We start from the raw sequence: 19,755 nt of genomic DNA on the forward strand, positions 1-19,755 counted from the left end.
ACTCTCAATCACAGAAATACCACAAAAGCGATAAGCAAAATGTATCTTAGAAACGGCTGTGCCACAATAAGCTTCCCAGCTTACAATTTTAAAGAAATATTACAATTTCCCACCTCACCTTCAGAGAAAGAAAAAAATCTTTTCAAGATTAAAAATAGAAACTCGTATAAAAAGAAAGGGGCAGACATTAACTTCTCAACAGATCACCCGGGAAAATAATGTTTAAGGTCGCAGAACAATGAAAGAGATCAAAGATGATAAGTTCTCTGTGGGTTATTATAATAAAAAGAAAAAAATTTTAAGAGAAAAATGATCAATAATATCACTAAAAAGCATATTGAGTCTTCTGAAGAAAAGTTATTCCAATTCAGTAACAAAAGGAATTAGCATTTTCTGTCAATTTGTGTTCTAAAAAATGAGGTGCCAAATCAGAAGAAACAATACATGCATAATCTTTTCCACTTCCTGGCCTACAGCAGGGTGATGAATATCTGATAAGCTTGTCCCACTAAGCGATATACAGCAATTCACATAAAATGCTACTTTGCACCTGCATTCTCTAACAGGGAGCAATACAGATGGAATATAGGCAAATAGGCATTACAAGCACTTACGTGAGATGACAGAAAACAATCAACCCTACACTTAGTCCTGTCATTAATGCTGGGTGGTGCATGAGGGTGAAGAAAGCTCTCATCATTAGCTACTTGCTTTTACTCATGCTTAAGAAAATGGGCTCCATGTCAACAGAGTACAAGCAACAGAGCACGAGCAGCTAAACACCTCAAGAGTTAAGAAAGTGAAAAGTTATTAGTCTAGGTAATTCTCACTTCATCATCAATTGCTAGTCAGTCACTGTATCCTGGTGATTTTCCATAAAAGAATCTCATATCTCCACCTTCCTTTTCATTCTACTTATCAACCTCAGGTCTGATTTATAAAAACTACCTTCCAGGGTCTCTCCCAACTTCTAGTTTCTTATCTCACCAAATCCATTTGCTCACCATTACCACCTTAGTCATCCTCAAATATGTACTCATACCTCAAAAACTATCCATCGGGAACTCTTACTTTTCCACAACCCGTTCCAGAATTCCTACCTCCTTGACTTTGTTCAAATTGTTTCCCTTGAAAGGGCCTCTCTACCTATTTTGATCCCTCCCACCAGCCACCTCTCTTGCTCATTCCTGAAGTGCAGAGTTGGGCTAATCATATTCCTCAATTCATGGCTCAACATCATAGCCAATGACCACAACGTTCTTTTACCTCAACATATAATAAACAAGAACATTTCCAAGACCCAAGGGACACAGATACCCATACAGAAAGGGTTCATTGCATAGCTAGCCCAGTGAAGGAAAAGACACTCGGAGCATGCAAACAAACCGAAACACTCTTAAATTTTCAGGGACTCAAGGATAAGGAAAATATCCTAAAAGCTTCTGGGGATAGAGGGAGAGGGGGCACCAAACAGCAAAAATACACTAGAAACTACAAGTCAAGTGAAGCCATAACAATTTAGAGTTTAATTTTTTCCATGTAGAATTCTATAACTAGTCAGTTTGAGGATTGAATAAAGACGTTTTTTTTTGCTTGAGGAAGATAATCCTGAGCTAACATCTGTGTCAGTCTTCCTCAACTTTATACATTGGTTGCCACCAAAGTGTAGCTGTCGAGTGGTCTAGGTCCATGCCTGGGATCCAAACTCATGAACCTGGGCCGCTGAAGCGGAACATACTGAACTCAACCACTGTGCCACGGAGCCAGCCCTGAATAAAGACATTTTAAGATACCAAATGTCTCAAAAATTTTACCTCTCACCTTTTCACAGAAAGCTATTTATCTTTTTTTTTTTTGGAGAGGAAGATTGGCCCTGAGCTAACACCTGTGCCAATCTTCCTTTATCTCATATGTGAAATGCCACCACAGTATGGCTTGATGAGTGGTGTGTAGGTCCGCACTCGGGATCCGAACCCATGAACCCCAGGCCCCTGAAGCAGAGTGCATGAACTTAATAACCACTATGCCACCAAGCCCATCTGACAAAAAGCTATTTTGAGGACATACTCCACCCAAACATGGAAGTAAAACAAGAAAGAGGAAAACATGGGTTCCAAGAAATAGGCACTCCAACACAGAGGAGGCAATGAAGTCCCATGAGACGGCAAGGGGAGACCTCAGGATGATGGGGAATGCAGCACACCCAGAGAACAACCAGTCCAGGCTAGAGCCAAAACATGGAAGACTCCTATATATTAGTACACTATATTATATACTATCTCCTATATTAATAGAATTTACTTCATAGAAAATTACACTGAGAGATGTCTGACAGCATGGTAAGACTTAGTGCTAGGTACAAACGGAAAACTAAGGAAACAAAACTAAAGCAATTATCTCAGGAAAAGCAAAAGGTTGTATAAGAAAGCAAAAATAATTATAGTATAGTATATTACTTGGCACAGTAGAGAGCAAAGTCATTTAAATACTGAATACTGATTTAGCCAAAAAACATGCAAACAGCCATAGTGGGAAGATACGGAGTAGGAAGGAGGGAGATAATAAAAGACCTAAATCCTTCTCTCCAACACCTGAAGTGAACAGATAACTAACACTGAAGTATCAGGAGAAAGCAGTATAAGCATATGGTAAGAGACAGTTCTCAGAACTGAAAAACCTAAATGGGGCACAGAGAGGAGCTGGAGTGGGCGGAGGCAGGGAACCAACATTTCTGTAAGCCTTTTATCAATTCTTTTAAATTAAAAAAAATTCATGTGCATTTATCACTTGGGTTTTTCAAAAAGTAAATTCACTATATTAAAAACAAATCAAAATTAAACAAACAACAAACAACAGCTACCAGGAAGTGACAAAACAGGCACTCTCATAGTCTCATATACCTCTGGAAGTGATTTTAGGAAAAAAAAATTGGGAATAAATTTTAATATCTGTCCAAAAGAAGTTAAATATTTCTATTCAAACATCTTATTCATACTTTACACAAACTATAAGGTAGAAAGAACAATAAAACACCCACGAAGTACCTACCATTCAGCTAAGAAATGAAATGCCACAGTCTCTGTGAAATTCTCACCTACCCTTCCCCTAATTACATCCTTCTGCTCTGTCAGAGAGTTTAAATGTACATACTCTTTCATCCAGCAGTTCCACTACTTAGAAATTTACCCTACAGATAGACTTGCAAAGGAACACCAAGATGTCTAAGCCTGGAAACAATATGAATGTCCATTAAGAAGAGACTAAATAAATTACAGAGCTGCCAAGTGACAACACATGAAGCTGTTTTTTTTTCTCTATTTGAATTTTTACAGTGTACATTTATTACTTTTATTTAAACGGGTAAATTTACTATCATTCATATAGATCAGCTATGGAAAAAAGTGTTCATTTTCTTCTTTCCTCTAAATCCTATAGCACTTAACAATTTAAACAATATACACTGTCTTGCCTCCTGTTAAATAGCATTTCACCTGCATATATTCTCTTCTCAAATAAAACTGCTAGCTTCTTGCAGGTCTTTGTCTTAGGTGTCTTATCCCATATAACACTCAACACAGAGCTACTTACCTAGCACAATAAACTCTGCAAAATTACTGTGTTAATTGTAAAAAATTCAAATATTCTCTAAAATTAAAGTCCTCTAAACTCGTATCCTCAGAAATAAAAGTGAGTAACTTGGTGTGTAGTCATCCAACTTCTCCCCTATGCATGTTAAAAAAATTCTTTACAACCAATTTTTTTCTTTTTGAAGAAATAAGGTGATACTATACACAGTATATAGCTTTTTAACCTTAATATACATTAGATAGCTTTCCACTTAAGTATATGTAAACTGAACTCATTCTGCAGAGCATTCCATTATATGGACCGTAGTAGGCAAAACTATGATCCCTCTCTCCCCTCACAAGATGTTCACGCCTTAAAACCCATAATCTGTGAATATGTTACCTGACTTGGCAGGAGGAACTTCGCTAATGTGATTAAGAGTATGGACCTTGAGACAGGGAATTATCCTGGATTATCCAGTGGGCCCAATCTAATCACACTGAGTCCTTAAAAACAGAGAACCTCAGAGAGATAAGATTGAAGGAGGAAAGGAGTCCAGGAGCCAAAGAATGTGGTTGGCCCACAGAAGCTGGGAATATCGTCAGCTGAAAACCAGCAAACAAACAGGGATCTTAATCCTACAACCGGCAGGGAACTAAATTCTGCCAAACCCAAACGAGTCAGAAAACAGATCCTCCCTTACAGCCTCCAGAAAGGAATACAGACCTGCTGACCCCGATTTCACCTGATGGGATATGGATTGGACTTCTGACCTACAGAACTCGAGAGGGTAAGTCTGTGTTGTTTTAAGCTGTTAAATTTGTAGTAATTTGTTATGGCAGCAATAGAATACTCACACATGAACGGACCATAATTTCTTATGATGGACACGTGGGTTGTTTCTAATTTTTTATAATTACAAGTAATGCTGTAAGCATAACAAAATCTATATCCTTCGTGTTTGTCTGAGTATTTCTTTAGGATAAACTCCTAGAAATGGAAATGCTAATTCAAACTGTGAACATTCTGATGTCAAATTTTCCTCCAAAAAGATGGAACTAATCTGTACCCACATCAACACTGAATGTGCCTGTTTCTCCAAAAAGAGTATTACTTGTCTATAAAATTTCATTAAAAAGGATATTTTAATTTCAAATAAATACATATATGAATAATGACTTCTTTATCTTAATATTCAGCTTCCCTAATATTCCAGGAGTTTCCAGTAAATTTTCATGAATGAAATTTATGGTAAGAATATAAAACTGCTATAGAGGACCAAAGAACCTGTTATAAGAGGCCAAGACTACTGTCAACTTCAAAAAGCCAAAAGCGTACCACTCAAATACTCCAGTCTTCCTGAACTATCCATTATTGATATAGCATAGATAAATTTATCAATTCCTGTTTTAAAGCGTTTTCAATTCCCAGTCAAATATTCAAAGTAATTACTATGTATTCAATTTTGAGTAGCTAATTACAAATGAGACATAGGTCTGACCTTCTAGAAACATAATATAATGGGAAATACTTTTTTTTGGTCCTCCCCAAAGCTCCAGTACATAGTTGTATATCCTAGTTGTCGTCTATGTGGGACGCTGCCTCAACATGGCTTGACAAGTGGTGCCAGGTCCGTGCCTGGGATACAAACCAGTGAACCCAAGGCCGCCAAAGCGGAGCACGCAAACTTAACCACTACACCACTGGGCCAGCCTCGTAATGGGAAATACTTGTAATAAAATATTACAAAGGGCTGGCCCCGTGGCCGAGTGGTTAAGTTCATGTGTTCTGCTTCAGCGGCACAGGGTTTCACTGGTTCAGATCCTGGGCGCCACCACGGCACCATTCGTCAGGCCACGTTGAGGCAGCGTCCCACATGCCACAACTAGAAGGACCTGCAACTAAGATATACAACTACGTACCGGGGGGGATCTGAGGAGATACAGCAGAAAAAAAAAAAATATTACAAAGTGATAAGTTCTATGGCAGACACAATCACAGCGTCCCAGAAACACCTGGCCAGACCTAGATCACACACATGTTTGTAAACGGGCATGAGCTGGGGAGGGGGAAGCACGGCATAATCTGGAAAGGTTTCCTAGAAAATGAAAACTGAGCTAAATCACATAGAAATTATCAGGATAAAAGGAAACTTTTAGTGGTTCAGCCTTGCTACACCACAAAATATAATATATAAAAAAATGAAAGGATTATCAGGGCAAAGTAATTATCAGGATAAAATAATGAGAAATCATCAGAGTGAGAGGCCAAGGAATGAGGTGGTCAGGTTCGCACGTAGATCAATGACTCTGGCAGCAGGGAGAACAGATGAGGATGAGAGCCTGAATCAGGCAGGGGCACTGAGAACAGAGTGGGGGAGATACACTGGATACAATCATTTAAGAGAGAAAATCCATTCTTTCAATATTTATTGAGTACCTACTAGGTGCCAGGCAGTCAGGTGCTGATATAACAGAAAGCGTCTTTTATACCAAGGAAATGCATCCCATTAATCTATAACATTCTAAACTAGAGAATCTGCAGCATATTAGAACCCTCTGTTTGCCCTATATTTACTAAAATCTTCAAGGACTGCCTTACTTCTAATTAGTAAATAAATCCCTATTTTACTCTACTCACTGATGTAACAGAATTTGATCACATCCTTTCTTTTATCTTTCCTATCTTTATCTTTCCTATCTTTACTAGGGCCTTTCTAGTTTATTTAGCTCTACGTGGTCCCTCCTACCACCCTATAATCACTTTAGTTGCCTTTATTTGGTTATTAATGTGCCTCATTTCTTCCCCCTGGAACCTAACTTTCTTTCTTTTTTTTTTTTGCGAGGAAGATTAGCCCTGAGTTAACATCTGCCAATCTTCCTCTTTTTGCTGAGGAAGACTGGCCCTGAGCTAACATCTGTGCCCATCTTCCTCTACTTTATATGTGGGATGCCTACCACAGCATGGCTTGCCAAGTGGTGCCATGTCCGCACCCAGGATCCGAACCAGTGAACCCCGGGCTGCTGAAGCAGAACGTGCGCACTTAACCGCTGCGCCACCGGGCCGGCCTCATGGAACCTAACTTTCTAATGCCAAGGCTCCATTGGGAAAAAAAAAGAATAACATATTCTAGTCACACTAGCAAAATAAGGTCTAATTCTCCTTCATTTTCTCCACCAAGTTATTGGAATAAAGCCCAGTTCTAGGATATAGACAGTAAGAGCACGGGCCTTGAAGCTGTAATACCTGGTCACAGATTCTGGTTCAACTTACTAGCTGTGTGATCTTCAGCAAATTCCTTAACGTTGCTGTGCCTCGGTTTCTTCTTCTGTTAAATGAGGATAAGACTAGTATCTACTCATAGGGATATATGAGCATAGGATTATATGAGTTAAAATAAGTAAGGTGCTGAGCATGGTATCTTTCACATAGTAAATGCTCAATAAATATTAGCTATTATTACTCCCTGTAATTTGGATGTCACTGAGTACCACTTCAGAACACAACTCATAATAGATTTTGCCACAGTCTCTTAAACTGCAGTCTTACCTTGGCACCAGCCAATTCCTTCATCATGAAGAGAGAATCATCAGCTCGTTCATCGTCATCATCATCGTAATTTGGGGAGGGAGCTCCCTCTGCTCCTTGCCTCAACAGGCTGCCACTTCCTCTAGGATCAAATGGATCTACCACAATGGGCTCAGTACCTTTAATTTCACATCGGCAAAAAGGACAGCCCTGGCCTTCTGATTCCTGCAGAGGAAACAGGAGATAGTTACAGACATGTCTAGAAGTACTTCAAATATTCGTCCACTAGAAAATACATTTCCTAGAGATGAAAAAAGAAATCAAAAGCTTAAAACCTACCCCACAAACCAGGCTATCCGTTATATCTGTAAAGGATATTTGATCCCCAAGTCTTCAGAGTGATAACATAGCTGAGAAAATGCATGGTTTGGATCCATACCTGCCAGGATGTAAGACAGGATGTACACATGAGGTGTCCACAGGGCTCGATCTTTACATCCTTATCATTCTCAGCACATATTTTACACAGTTGGAATGTGGAACCCATCTCACAGTATAATTCATATTGTTCCTTTGATTAAAAAAAATTAAGAGATTACTCAGCCTATTGTATATATCTGCTGAATGAACGAGTGAATGACACAACTACAAATGCTAACTAAAAACAGAAAAATTGAAGACCGTGCCTTCCTATATAAATTTTGCTTATATAAAAAAGTGTCACAACAGTGGTCAACGTTCTCTCATTAAAACAAAAAGCACCTCGTCTTGGTCAACCTACCTAGTCTTGGTCCTGTTTTAAGCTGCATAGTTTAAAGAGGAAACACACACACGCAAATTCACTAATCTAGTCAGTGGTTTATAACTAAGTGATCCGATTAGTTAAAACAATTCTACTGTCAGTTCTATACAGTAGATACAAAAGCCCGGCTCTAGTGACATGGTTATAACACAAAACAAAACTCACCTGGGTCACTTTGATGTGGTCCTGGGGAGTTGGTTCACATAAACCTGTCAGGTCAGGATTCTGATTCCGTCCATCAGGAAACAAATAGCTGTAAAAAAAGAAACCAGTCTTGGGGTTTTACGGAAGCCAATTTATCACTGCTTGCTAATACAGACAAACGATATCTAGGAATTCCCTCATTCTAAAAGGGTAACTTTGCATAAGTGCAAAGATAAATCTTACTAATACTTCAAAAACATTAAATAACACAGAATAGTTCCACGAAGATATTCTCCAAACACTGATATTCTTTCTCCAGGGCACAATGCCACAGACTCTTTAATCAAAGGATTGACAAACTTTTTCTGTAAAGGGCCAGATAGTAAATATTTTAGGCTTTGCAAGCGATACAAGTCTGTGTCACATTCTTCATTTTATTATGTTTTAAACAACACTTTAAAAAGGAAAAACTATCTTAGATGCAGGCCGTACCAAAACAGCTAGCCTGTAGGCTATAGTTTGCCAAGCACTATTTTAATCTATGGATGGACACAAAATATAAATTCTTAAACTGCATTTGCTTTTGACCAAAGACCTGAAATACCCTTGTTTACAGATTTACTATTGAGAGACAACAACTTAAAAGAAATGTAACAAGAAGCAAATTAAGCCACTGAGATCATCTACCAGGAAGCTTCTAGCATCAAACTGCTCTGACATTTGGAGAAGCAACCCTTTCAGCTCCAATGCTATTAAAAGACGATGCACAATGGAAAATGGATTTTCCTAATCACTTTAAAACATAAGTAGTTTTCTGATACCTGATCAACTGTTAGTATTTTTAGTGCTTATCAACTGATAATCAATTTGAATGCCCAAAGGAATAGCAATTCTGGAATAAATAGGAATTTAGTCATAAATATTAGCACAGATTACAAAAGCTCAAAGCCTGAAGAAATGCTGCTGAACCAAAATGAAGTTCGGATGAAGGCAGATGAAGTCCACTGAGCCTGCTGTCATTACAAACATCTAATCACTCTAATGCTGGCTAGTTAAATAACTGGTAACATTTTCTGCTAATTAGTCTACCTTTACATCTAAATATGGACTTGAAAATAAATTCACATTTGGAAAAGGAGAAAGATCAAGTTTACTCATGGAAATAACTGAAGTAAATAAAATAAGTAAATTTTGAGAAAAATAATTTTACTCAAGGAATTAGTTTTAAGTCAAAACAACAGTCACACAGAACCTGAACGTCACAACAATGTAACCTGTTAATCTGTTTCCTTGAATCTTCCTCTGTAGAAGGAACCTGGAATAAAGTCAATAATGATGAAGTTTTCCCGCCCCCAAGTTCCCAGGCTCTAGCAGATGGTAAACAGCAGGTACTCACAAGCCTTCCCTGAAGCCATCAATCAGTGCTTGGAAGAGAGGTTTATTGTGCGGGATTGTCTGGAGAATGTTCCCATCAGCAGTGACATACCCAATAGCCCACTGACCCAGACGAGTACAGCTCAGCCGGAAAATGTAACTGAGAACAGAGATAAACAGAACCTTTAACACATATGCTCGTATTAGAGTGAAAGGCAAAACACAGACAAAAATAAAAAGGACCATCAATAATAGATTCTTCAATGACTCCAGACCAAAACGCAAAAGACACATAAGCCCAATTCTTCACTAGCCTGAAAGTGTTTACTAAATCATAGGATCTGAAAAAGTCAATTCCTCTGATAAACAGACATCAACCCTGTTGCAGAAACGTGGCCACTGGGGAACCAACAAAAGATCATGTTTCCTGTATTCTAGCAAAGGTCAGGAGAATAAACCTCTTTGCTTCACGCCACTGACCTCCCAGGCTTGTGAATGAATTTCTGGAGCCGAGCTTTCACTTCATCATATGTCAGGAAAGCCATGTAACCAGGATGAGTTACAGCAAGACTGTTCCAGTTCCTGAGCAAAGAGGACCAGGGCTAAGGAAACAAGAGATCAGTCAGACCACTCGGCTCAAGACATACAACCCAGTCTCAGAGCAACTAAGAACAAAAGGAAAAACCACCTCAACTCTCAATTATAAATTCTCCACTTACTGTCACAAATTTTCCATTATATTTTCACTTTGAGAGAAGACAAACATGTTTGGAGATAAGAACTTTGAAAAGCTGAGAAGAAACGAATATATACTTATAGGGAGAAACTTAACTTTACAAAATGACATCCAAGAAATTTTTAAGCAGCTCACCAACAGTAGGGAGGTTAAACAACAACAATAAACAAACGAAAAAACAGAGAAACAAGGCAGGGCCCACATGTGCAACTAAGAAGTTCCAAACAAAGGTTTATGCAAGGTGGCATACACACACGTTATTTTTAGGAAAAAGAGTTCTTTCTGAAGTGTCAATACATCTCAATATTAACAGTCAAAAACTTCAATAAAATGAGGAGAAAAAGTTGGAAATACACATAAATGTCCAATAACAGAGAACTGATTAAATATATTATACCCATTTTTTGGATGTTCTACAACCATGAAAATGATGCAAACAATATTTAATAAAAAAGATTATAAATGTGAAGGAAAGAAACAAAATTGTATGGTTATTATTTTCACCAAAAAAAAAGAAATATAGCGTTTTTAAAGTTTTTCTGTTTTGCTCATAGTTTCTACAATAAATATATAATAGGCAAAATCCCAAATGTTATTTTTTTAACAGCTTTCTCTTCAAAAAAGTAGCAATAACTAGTTTAGCCAACTTTTTAGTATCCTACCTGAAAGAGTCGCGTAAAGATGTCAAATTCAAAAACTGAAATATAATCATTGCAGGTCAGATCAATAGTGGATTTCAGAGCCATGGCCTCCAGCCCAGAACTGATGGGATGTACTTCATGAAGGGCCTGCCGGAAGCTCTTCCAAGGGACTATTGTCCTGATGTGGGGGTGGGAATGAGGGAGAAGGCACAGAGTGAGATAGGTAATTCCGGGCACTGCTACAATCAAGGAAAGGACAGCCACTTTAAGCTCTCAAGAGCAATTTCAATTCTCTTAGAGAAGCTGAGCTATATTTTGGAGTGAGAACAGAAAGGGAGTCAATGATATTTTTTTAACTTTCTAATGAGTAAATTAATAATAGAGAAGTCCTTTTCCACTATTCTTTGGCAGAATGTCACAAATTAATCCCTTCTCTCATCTTTCTTCACACATTTCTTCCATTAAAGGAGCATGGAAAGAGAGATAAGAGTATTCTTTTTATATAATAAGTGCAATCTGTGGCCAGACTTTTACTCACTGAAAGCTTGTGTTTAACTTTTTAAAAGCATGTAAAACACTGTGTTCTTTGAGGAACCCACACTATCAAAGACTAGACTGGAGGAAACAGGCATAAAGGAAGAACAGAGTTCTGACAGATGAAGAAGAAATTACTCAATGTAAGAGTGAGGGATTAAACCCCAGATATAGCTAGCAAGAGATATTGTGGGATTTCTATTTCTCAAGATCTTTAACACAAACACAATCTCATTGCCTTTGAAAGGTTTATGTATTCACCTGCCTGAGAAGAGGAGATCAAATGGTGTTTTGAACTCTTTTCTAATGTAGTTAAGTTAAATTTATTCCCATCTTTTTCAACTAAGTTTTTTAAATCGCTAATTATTCTACATTTTATATATAAACATGATTTTTTTTAAATAAAGAAGGCATTTAAAGAGAGATGTTAGGGTTTGTATATTCAACTGAAAAATTTTATTGCTTTCTACCTTCTCAGTTCTTTGATCCAAAATTTCAGAGGATATACAAGAATATTCATATTAATCCTTAAAAACATAAGCTTGAGGGGCTGACCCTGTGGCCGAGTGGTTAAGTTTGCGCGCTCCGCTGCAGGCGGCCCAGTGTTTCATTGGTTCGAATCCTGGGCGCGGACATGGCACTGCTCATCAAACCACACTGAGGCAGCGTCCCACATGCCACAACTAGAAGGACCCACAACGAAGAATATACAACTATGTACCAGGGGGCTTTGGGGAAAAAAGGAAAAAAATAAAATCTTTAAAAAAGAAAAAAAAAAAATAAGCTTGACTCATAAATCTATCTGTATAATTTAAAACTTCTGTATATCAAAAGCCTATATAATAAAGTGGAAAGACAAGCCATAGACTACAAGATATTTTTAATGTAAGTAACTAACAAAGAATTAGTATCTTACAATAAGAAAAAGACAATTCAATAAGAAAATGGACAAGTCAGGAATAGGAACAGGCAAGTCAGAATAAGAATCTTGACTGGTCATAAATGTGAAAAGATGCTCAATCTCTCTAGTCTTCAGGAATATAAAGCAAAATATGATACCAATTCATATTACCACTGTTAGTGGTAAGCAATTTGGAAAGCAATTAGGTAATACTTGGCAAAGAAGATGTGAAATCCCTTGACTTAGCAATTCTACTCCTACGTATGTAACTACAGAGAAACTCTTGCATATGAAGACAAATACAGTCAGGCGCTGCATGACAGCTGACCGCATATAGACAGTGGTCCCATCAGATTAGTACTATACAGCCTAGGTGTGTAGTAGGCTATACCATCTAGGTGTGGAGAAGTATATTCCATGATGTTTGCACAATGACAAAATAGTCCAACAATGCATTTCTCAGAACGTGTCCCCGTTGTTAAGTGACACATGACGGTACAATTTTGTTCACTGTAGCACTGTTTGCAATAGCAAGTAATATGAAACTTAAATGTTCATAAACAGCATAACAGACAAGGAGAGAAAGAGAAGAGTATTCAAAGGGTATGGGTTTCAACTGGATCTGCAAAGGTTTATTTCTTTAAAAAAAAAATGATCAGGGCAAAAAAAAAAAGGTTAATATTTACCAAAGCCGGGAAGTAGGTATACACATATTCATTACTTTTCTCTATGTTTCCCCATGTTTTAAATATTTCATTAATAAAAACTTAAAAACCCACAGCACAAGCTTTAACTCTTCATAGTTTAAATTCGTTATTTTGAGACTTACTTTTCCCCAAAAGCTTTCCTCCAAAATTCTGCAGCATCTGCTTTAGTAATTCGAAATGTGTCTCCTTGAAAGAGGCCACTTGGAAAGATTCCTTTTAGTTCTGCCAGCATGTGGCTGAAGATCAGGGACAGTTTGGTTAGGTTTCGCCTACAAATGATCAGACGTGAGATAATTAAACACATAAAATTATTTCTATTTTAAATGCAGTGAATTCATATCAGGTGTATAATTAATATGAATATTAAAATACATTTATAAAGAACTTCTTCAAATATACTTTCTGGCCAATATTATTTAAAGATATATAAAACTAGGGAAGAAGAGAGGAAGGAACGTGCTGTTGACAATATTAAATACACTGTGATACCGCTATCTTTGTTAAAAAGGGGCTTCAGAAACCGTTTTTTGCTCTAACATATGAAAGACGTAAACATAATGGAAGAAAGATTTGCATTCACTAGGTCCACTCCTATTCTCTCCATTCAAATAGATGTTGTATAGTAAATAAGAAAAACAATTTAACAGTAATATTTTTTAAGACTTTTAATCCTAAATTAATCAGGCTTAATAACTCAGGGCATAAACTAACATGAACAAATTTACTTTTTTAGGATGACAGATAAGAGGATTCAACAAATAAGTGTAAGAACTTGTATATTGCTATAACCACTCACTCACAAAAAAAGGAAATGTTAGAAAAGCAAAATATATTACTTCCTGCTGTGCATAAGCTTTCTAATAGGATTTTAAATATCACATATAACTCATCCAAATTGAAAATAAATTAAAAATCTCAATAAAAAGGACTATTTAAATATCTAGACCGAACAAATATTTTCACTAAATCAGACCTTAAAGAGGTAAGTTTTAGGGACTGGCCCCGTGGCTGAGTGGTTCAAATGCCATGCATTCTGCTTCGGCAGCCCGGGTCTGCAGGTTCAGATCCCAGGCGTGGACCTACCCCACTCATGAGCTATGCCGTGGAGGCATCCCACATGCAAAATAGAGGGGGACTGGCACAAATGTTAGCTCAGGGCTAATCTTCCTCAAGCAAAAAAAAAGAGGAGGCCTGGCAATGGATGTTAGCTCAGGGCGAATCTTCCTCACAAAAAAAAAAAAGGGGGAGAGAGAGGTAAGTTTTACCAAGACAACTCCTCTTCCTTTACCAAAAATGAAATGCTAACATCGAAAACATGCAAAAATTTCAACATAAATGTATATGCTACTACTACATTTTAACAATTAGTTAACCTTATTCTAACAATCTCTATTTAATGGATGTGATTATAAAGATGACACACAATACCAACTTAGCACACCAGACGATGGCTCTACTTTTACATGTGTACTTTAATCAGATTATCTTTATCTTTAATGGTATTGTCACTCAGAACAAGACGCCTTGGATATGGTTATACACCAAACCAGCTACTGATTACACTTGCTTATTTTCCCTTGCCTCAATAATTAGTATCTATGTATTCAAAAGTCTGTTCTTGTCATATAGGTGAACTATAAAATTTCAAGTCAATTCATAATCAAATTTGATCGCCTAAAAATTCTCTTTAATAGACAGAGATTGTCCTTTTATTATGCTACACTGGCGGGCCACGATCAGTCCTGTGTCTGCCTTTCCTGGATAAACTGCTGCACGAAACTAACCGAGTCTCTCTAGCCCTGGCTCTTCCGCAAAATGCTGCTGAAATCTTTCTAATCAGCTTTTCAACAAATCAGCTTCAGTTTCTTGATATTTGTCTTCTTGTATTTTTAGCAAGTTGTTCTCTTTCTAGTTTCCTATTTGTTTTCTGAAAGCACTTTCAAAAGTGATAAAATCAATATGCTGTGAAGACAGTCTAAAATAATTCACATGCTAAGTAGCTTGAGTGTAAATATTAAAGCACATACACTTATCTAATCCCTAAACTGCACTAACTGTTTTCCTCCTCGTGCTCTAAAATCCTTCAATTATTGCTGGTTACGACTTTTACTATTTTATCAAAGAGGAAACAAATAGACAAGATCAAGAATATATCATAGAGGGATTCTGAAAGATAACTTGGTAGAAAATCTGCAAAGCGCAAATTATTCCCAATGACTACTTTCAAGTTTTTAGCAGGACACCAGAGTGCACAGTGGACTAAACCTCAGTATTTATGTAACATTCTGCCAAATGTTAATCCTTAAAGATAGGCAGGTGAGCGTCCATGATTCCCTTAAGATATGCTAAATTGTTGAGATTTACACATAGAAAGTACTATGTGTAAACAACTATGCTAAACTGTACAGCAGAATAATGTATGATATGATAGAAAAAATATATATCATACTCCCAAGGTTACAATAGAGCTCTTCCTGGAAGAAACATGTTCGAAGCTTACTTCTTCCTAACACTGTCTGTCCCTGGTTTCTCCGGTGTTGTCCTCTCTTGGTTCTCCTACTTGCTTTTGTTCTTCCTTTCACTTTCCCTCCTATTCTCTTAATAGAGCTATTTCCCAAGAATTTGCTCTCTGTTATTTTCCTTTCTTTGTCCATGTACTCTCTCGGCTCTTCCTTTGCAATCTCAAGGCTTCAAAAACTACTTTGCAAACGATTCCCAAATCTTAGGCCTTGGTAGCTTTCCAAGCACCTACCACATTCCTCCATCCAAATACTAGCACCTCAAAGCAACACGTTCAAAATTAAACTAATCTTCCTTCTCAAATCTGCTCTTTCTCTACGTTCTCTATTTCTGTATTTAATGACAACACCATCTTACTTCCCACAAGTTCAAAACCTTAAGAGTTATTTTGGCTTCTTCCATTTCCCTTATTCTCCATATCTGATTTGTCCATTTGCTGACCATTCATTGTCAATCCTACTTCTGGATTACATCATCATTCTAATATACACTCCTTGTTACCTTCACTTACCTACTCCACAACTCAAATCACTCTTCAAGTCTCTTCCTATGCAGGTCCAATCATAACACATTTAACTGCCTTTTCAGGAGGGAAAAAGACAATTTCCACAGTGTCAATGGGACAAAATCAAAACTCAGCTTTCATTTTAAGACTTTCCACTAACCTAGATCTAACCTACCTTTCTAACTAATTTCTTAGTTCTTCACTAGTAGCATATCTAGTCAGACTGAATACTTCACCTGTTCTTATACATATTACCCTCACTCACTTTCTCACCTCTGAGCCTCTGCCTATCTGTTTTCCTAGTCTGAAATAAGACCCAGCTTAAATGTCATTTAAGAAGCCAAACAGAAGTAATAAACCTCTAAAATACTCCCAACACTTTCACGGCAGTTCTCTTAGGTCATCTGAACCCATCTTGTACTATACTTATCTGTATACCAGGGCTGAATCCATTTCTGATGTATATTTATATCCCTTTGGGCATCTGGCACAATTTCCAACTTTATTATACCTTCAGAAAACATCTGAGTGCCTACTATGTACTAGGCACTAGGGATGGATACCGCAATGAACCAAAGAAAATTGCTGGTTTTATGGTATTTACATTCCCACGGGAGAGGGAAGGTCGTGGGGGAAAAGTGCTTTGAAGAAAAACAAAGCAGGGTCTGAGAAGAGAGTCATGCAGGGTTGCTACTTTAGAGAGGGTGGTCTTAAGGAAGTTCTCTGAGCGTTAGTTGTAGGTCAAGTCTGAAATGAAGAGAAGAGGTGAGTCTGGGGATGACCGGGCTGTGCTGGCATCTTTGACTCTTCAAATGATTTTTCCACTGAGAGTCCACCAGGTATCCAGCACTAGGCTGGACCAGAGATAAAATATACACAGCAAAATAATAATGGACAAAAAGCTTTTTCAATTTGTGAGACAAGCCACAAAAAAGGGAAAGTTGTTGACCACAAGGATGTAATGGCACAGGTACCTAAGAGCATTTCAAAGTGCTGACTGAAATAGTTACTGAAAATCAATTTAAGACACTTTCCTGCTCAAGGACGCATCCCCCAAAAAAGCCAGCTTCCATTTCTTAAAACCACCAGAGATGTGCACCGTAAGCATCACACTTCTTAAAAGGAAACAGAGTCTATAAAAGTCCATGGGTGAAGGGCATTTTATAACTGATCTGAACTGACATTCTGCTCAGGAACATTTTAAGGTCTCAGGCTTACGGTTCAGTGTCTATAGTGTACAGGGCAGAATTTAATCAGCAAAATCTGTGTAAACATGGAAACTTAGAGCAGTAAGGCCTGATGGCTATTTAGGCTTATTACAAGGTAAGCAACACTTTTCAAAATTCTGTCAGCAGTTCCTTTGATTCATACAATATGTTCTAACATTTCTCCAAAGATCCACAAAGGAACACAACGGTTCAATTTTTCATGAGTGCCCTGAAGAAAAACTGTTTCTTAAGTTCCAGTAGAAGTAAGTAGTACAGGTTTTTCTTTAACTCAGTGTTTGAAGGAGGAGGTCATTTTTACTTCCTTTACCTCTAACCATCTACATAAGTAGCTGCAAATTCTACTCGATAGCTTCCATCTTCCTCTTCTCTCACTACTTCCCCACAATCAAATGCTGATTCAGTACGCAGTGTCCATTTTGTTAAAAGTTCAAGACTGGTGTCAGTTCTTCTTCCCCTATCTCAGGTCCTACTCTAAAAGCCAATGCACCTTTTCTAACTCAGGCCTGAAGTAATGATATACATTTTTCTGTGTATGATTTCACCTAATAAGGGACTAAGATTTATAAGTCACCAATACATAGGTATATTAAAAATTAAATGAGCAATTATAGTTCCTGTTTTAACTTCAAAAGTAGAAAGATAAATACAACTTGACAGGACTCATAATCACCATTTCTTTCTTCTTTTTTTTTAAGATTTTATTTTTCCTTTTTCTCCCCAAAACCCCCAGTACATAGTGGTGTATCTTTAGTTGTGGGTCCTTCTGTCTGTGGCCTGTGGGATGCCTCCTCAGCATGGCCTGATGAGTGGTGCCATGTCCACACCCAGGATCCAAACCGGCGAAACCCTGGGCGGCTGAAGCTAATCACGCGAACTTAACCACTTGGCCACGGGGCCGGCCAATAATCACCATTTCTGTAGATCAAGCGAGACAGTGTTGAAAAGCAGCCTTTACTTGAATATGAGATAAACAGAAAACTCCTCCAACGATGCCGACCGGTGCACTAACTATCACACAAAATACTGAAAAAACAAGCTGTCTTGTAACTCTTGGCCACAAAGTACTTTGCAGAGAAAGAGGAAATGGAAAAAAGAAACTAGTATGGGGAGATAAATTAACCCTTTATAATCAGAAGTATTTATTAATGTTTAAAACAAGTACTGGGAGTAATACCACTCTTTTTTGTTTTAATGAGAATCCCTTAGAAGTACAGTAAGTTTTAAGAAGAAAAAGACTGTTCAGAAATGAGTATTAAGAGACTGAGGTCTTCTGGAAAAAAAATAATGACTTACAAACAATTAGTCCAATGTATTCATAAAGATATTTCACTTAGGGTTACATTTTTTTTGAAACTCCGTTTTGATAAATTCTATAATTGACAGCATGCTCTGTTTATTCTTTCTACAAATGTGTACCTGAAAATGTATATGATAATAGTCAAGAAAACAAGAGACCGAAAATGTATTTCCTGATCTCCCATCATCTTGCTGTGCTTTGGGGCAGTTACTGAACCTCTCTTGGCCTTCGCTGCCTCCGAAGTAATATAAGGAAGCTGGAAGCAATTGCTACTCAAATTCCCATCTATAAAAATGTATGAATTGCTACGCTATACCACTGATCTGAAACTGGGAAAGAAACCTTACCTTCAGCAATTTAATTTCATAAGAGTATTGAAGAAGAAAGACATGGGAGAAAGAAAGCCAGCGCTTATCCTTACATGACTGAGGACTAGAAATTACGCCAAGAAATAACAATTTTTAAAAGTATATTTTATTTCTGTTTGCAAAGAATTTAAATGAACTTAAGTTTTATGGAATTTAAATGAACAGTTAATTGTATAAACTGTATATGGTGCCTGAAAAGTTAACCTAATTTGATAAACTAAAATACTATCTACTCTAACACTAGGGATTTGCTAAATCTCAGAATGTACGGTGAATTGTTTTACTTGAATAATTAGCACAGAGACATCAAAAATCATCTCAGCCACTGCAAAATATTGTCTCATGTGAAAATGGTTCAAAGCCTCAGAAGTTTCCTTAATTTTTAAAAAGAGAAGCAAGCAGAATTTTCCTTTTAAAAACAATAATTTAGTTAACTGTAGCATCTAGGTGATAGGCGTATGATTGTTGTCAAATTCTTTCAACTTTTCCATATGACCGAAAAATTTCACAATAAAAACACTGGGGGGGGGGGATCCCAGTAATTTAGACAGAAATCTATTTTAATAATATTTGTGGATCTAATGATCCTGTATTTTCCAGTGGGAAAATTTCAAAATGATTAACACTTAATACAGTGACTAACAACTAGATGCACATTATATGATGCCATTTTGGAATTGTAAAATATTTCCAAACTGAGGTCACAATATAACCTTGCCATTCAGCCATGTGTGGGCTGAAGAACTCATATAGATGCTGATAATGTGAATTCATCAATGTTTTGTTTTTACTTTTTAAAGTATTTTTTTCCTACTCTTTCTCCCCAAATCCCCCTAGTACATAGTTGTATATTTTAGTTGTGGGTCCTTCCAGTTGTGGGATGTGGGACCCTGCCTCAACAT

The 19,755-nt window shown here is 37.3% G+C and overlaps 1 protein-coding gene across 5 annotated transcripts in view; it reads right to left on the reverse strand.

Moving 5' to 3' along the window:
• Positions 1–19,755, reverse strand: part of CBL (Cbl proto-oncogene) — a 75,819-nt gene that overhangs the window by 14,977 nt on the left and 41,087 nt on the right. For 4 of the 5 annotated variants that reach the window (XM_014855685.3, XM_014855684.3, XM_044752639.2 and 1 more), the window contains 7 exons: positions 13,057–13,203; positions 10,814–10,970; positions 9,896–10,017; positions 9,438–9,575; positions 8,063–8,150; positions 7,535–7,666; positions 7,117–7,320 (listed from right to left, as the gene is read on the reverse strand). In XM_014855685.3, the coding sequence (XP_014711171.1) occupies positions 7,117–7,320; positions 7,535–7,666; positions 8,063–8,150; positions 9,438–9,575; positions 9,896–10,017; positions 10,814–10,970; positions 13,057–13,203 (988 nt within the window). Of the gene's footprint in view, positions 1–7,116; positions 7,321–7,534; positions 7,667–8,062; positions 8,151–9,437; positions 9,576–9,895; positions 10,018–10,813; positions 10,971–13,056; positions 13,204–15,965; positions 16,035–19,755 lie in introns of all 5 variants that reach the window. The other variant, XM_014855686.3, reaches the window with a different exon arrangement.

The sequence above is a fragment of the Equus asinus genome, chromosome 20 (assembly GCF_041296235.1).
Source record: "Equus asinus isolate D_3611 breed Donkey chromosome 20, EquAss-T2T_v2, whole genome shotgun sequence".
Classification (NCBI taxonomy): Eukaryota; Metazoa; Chordata; class Mammalia; order Perissodactyla; family Equidae; genus Equus; species Equus asinus.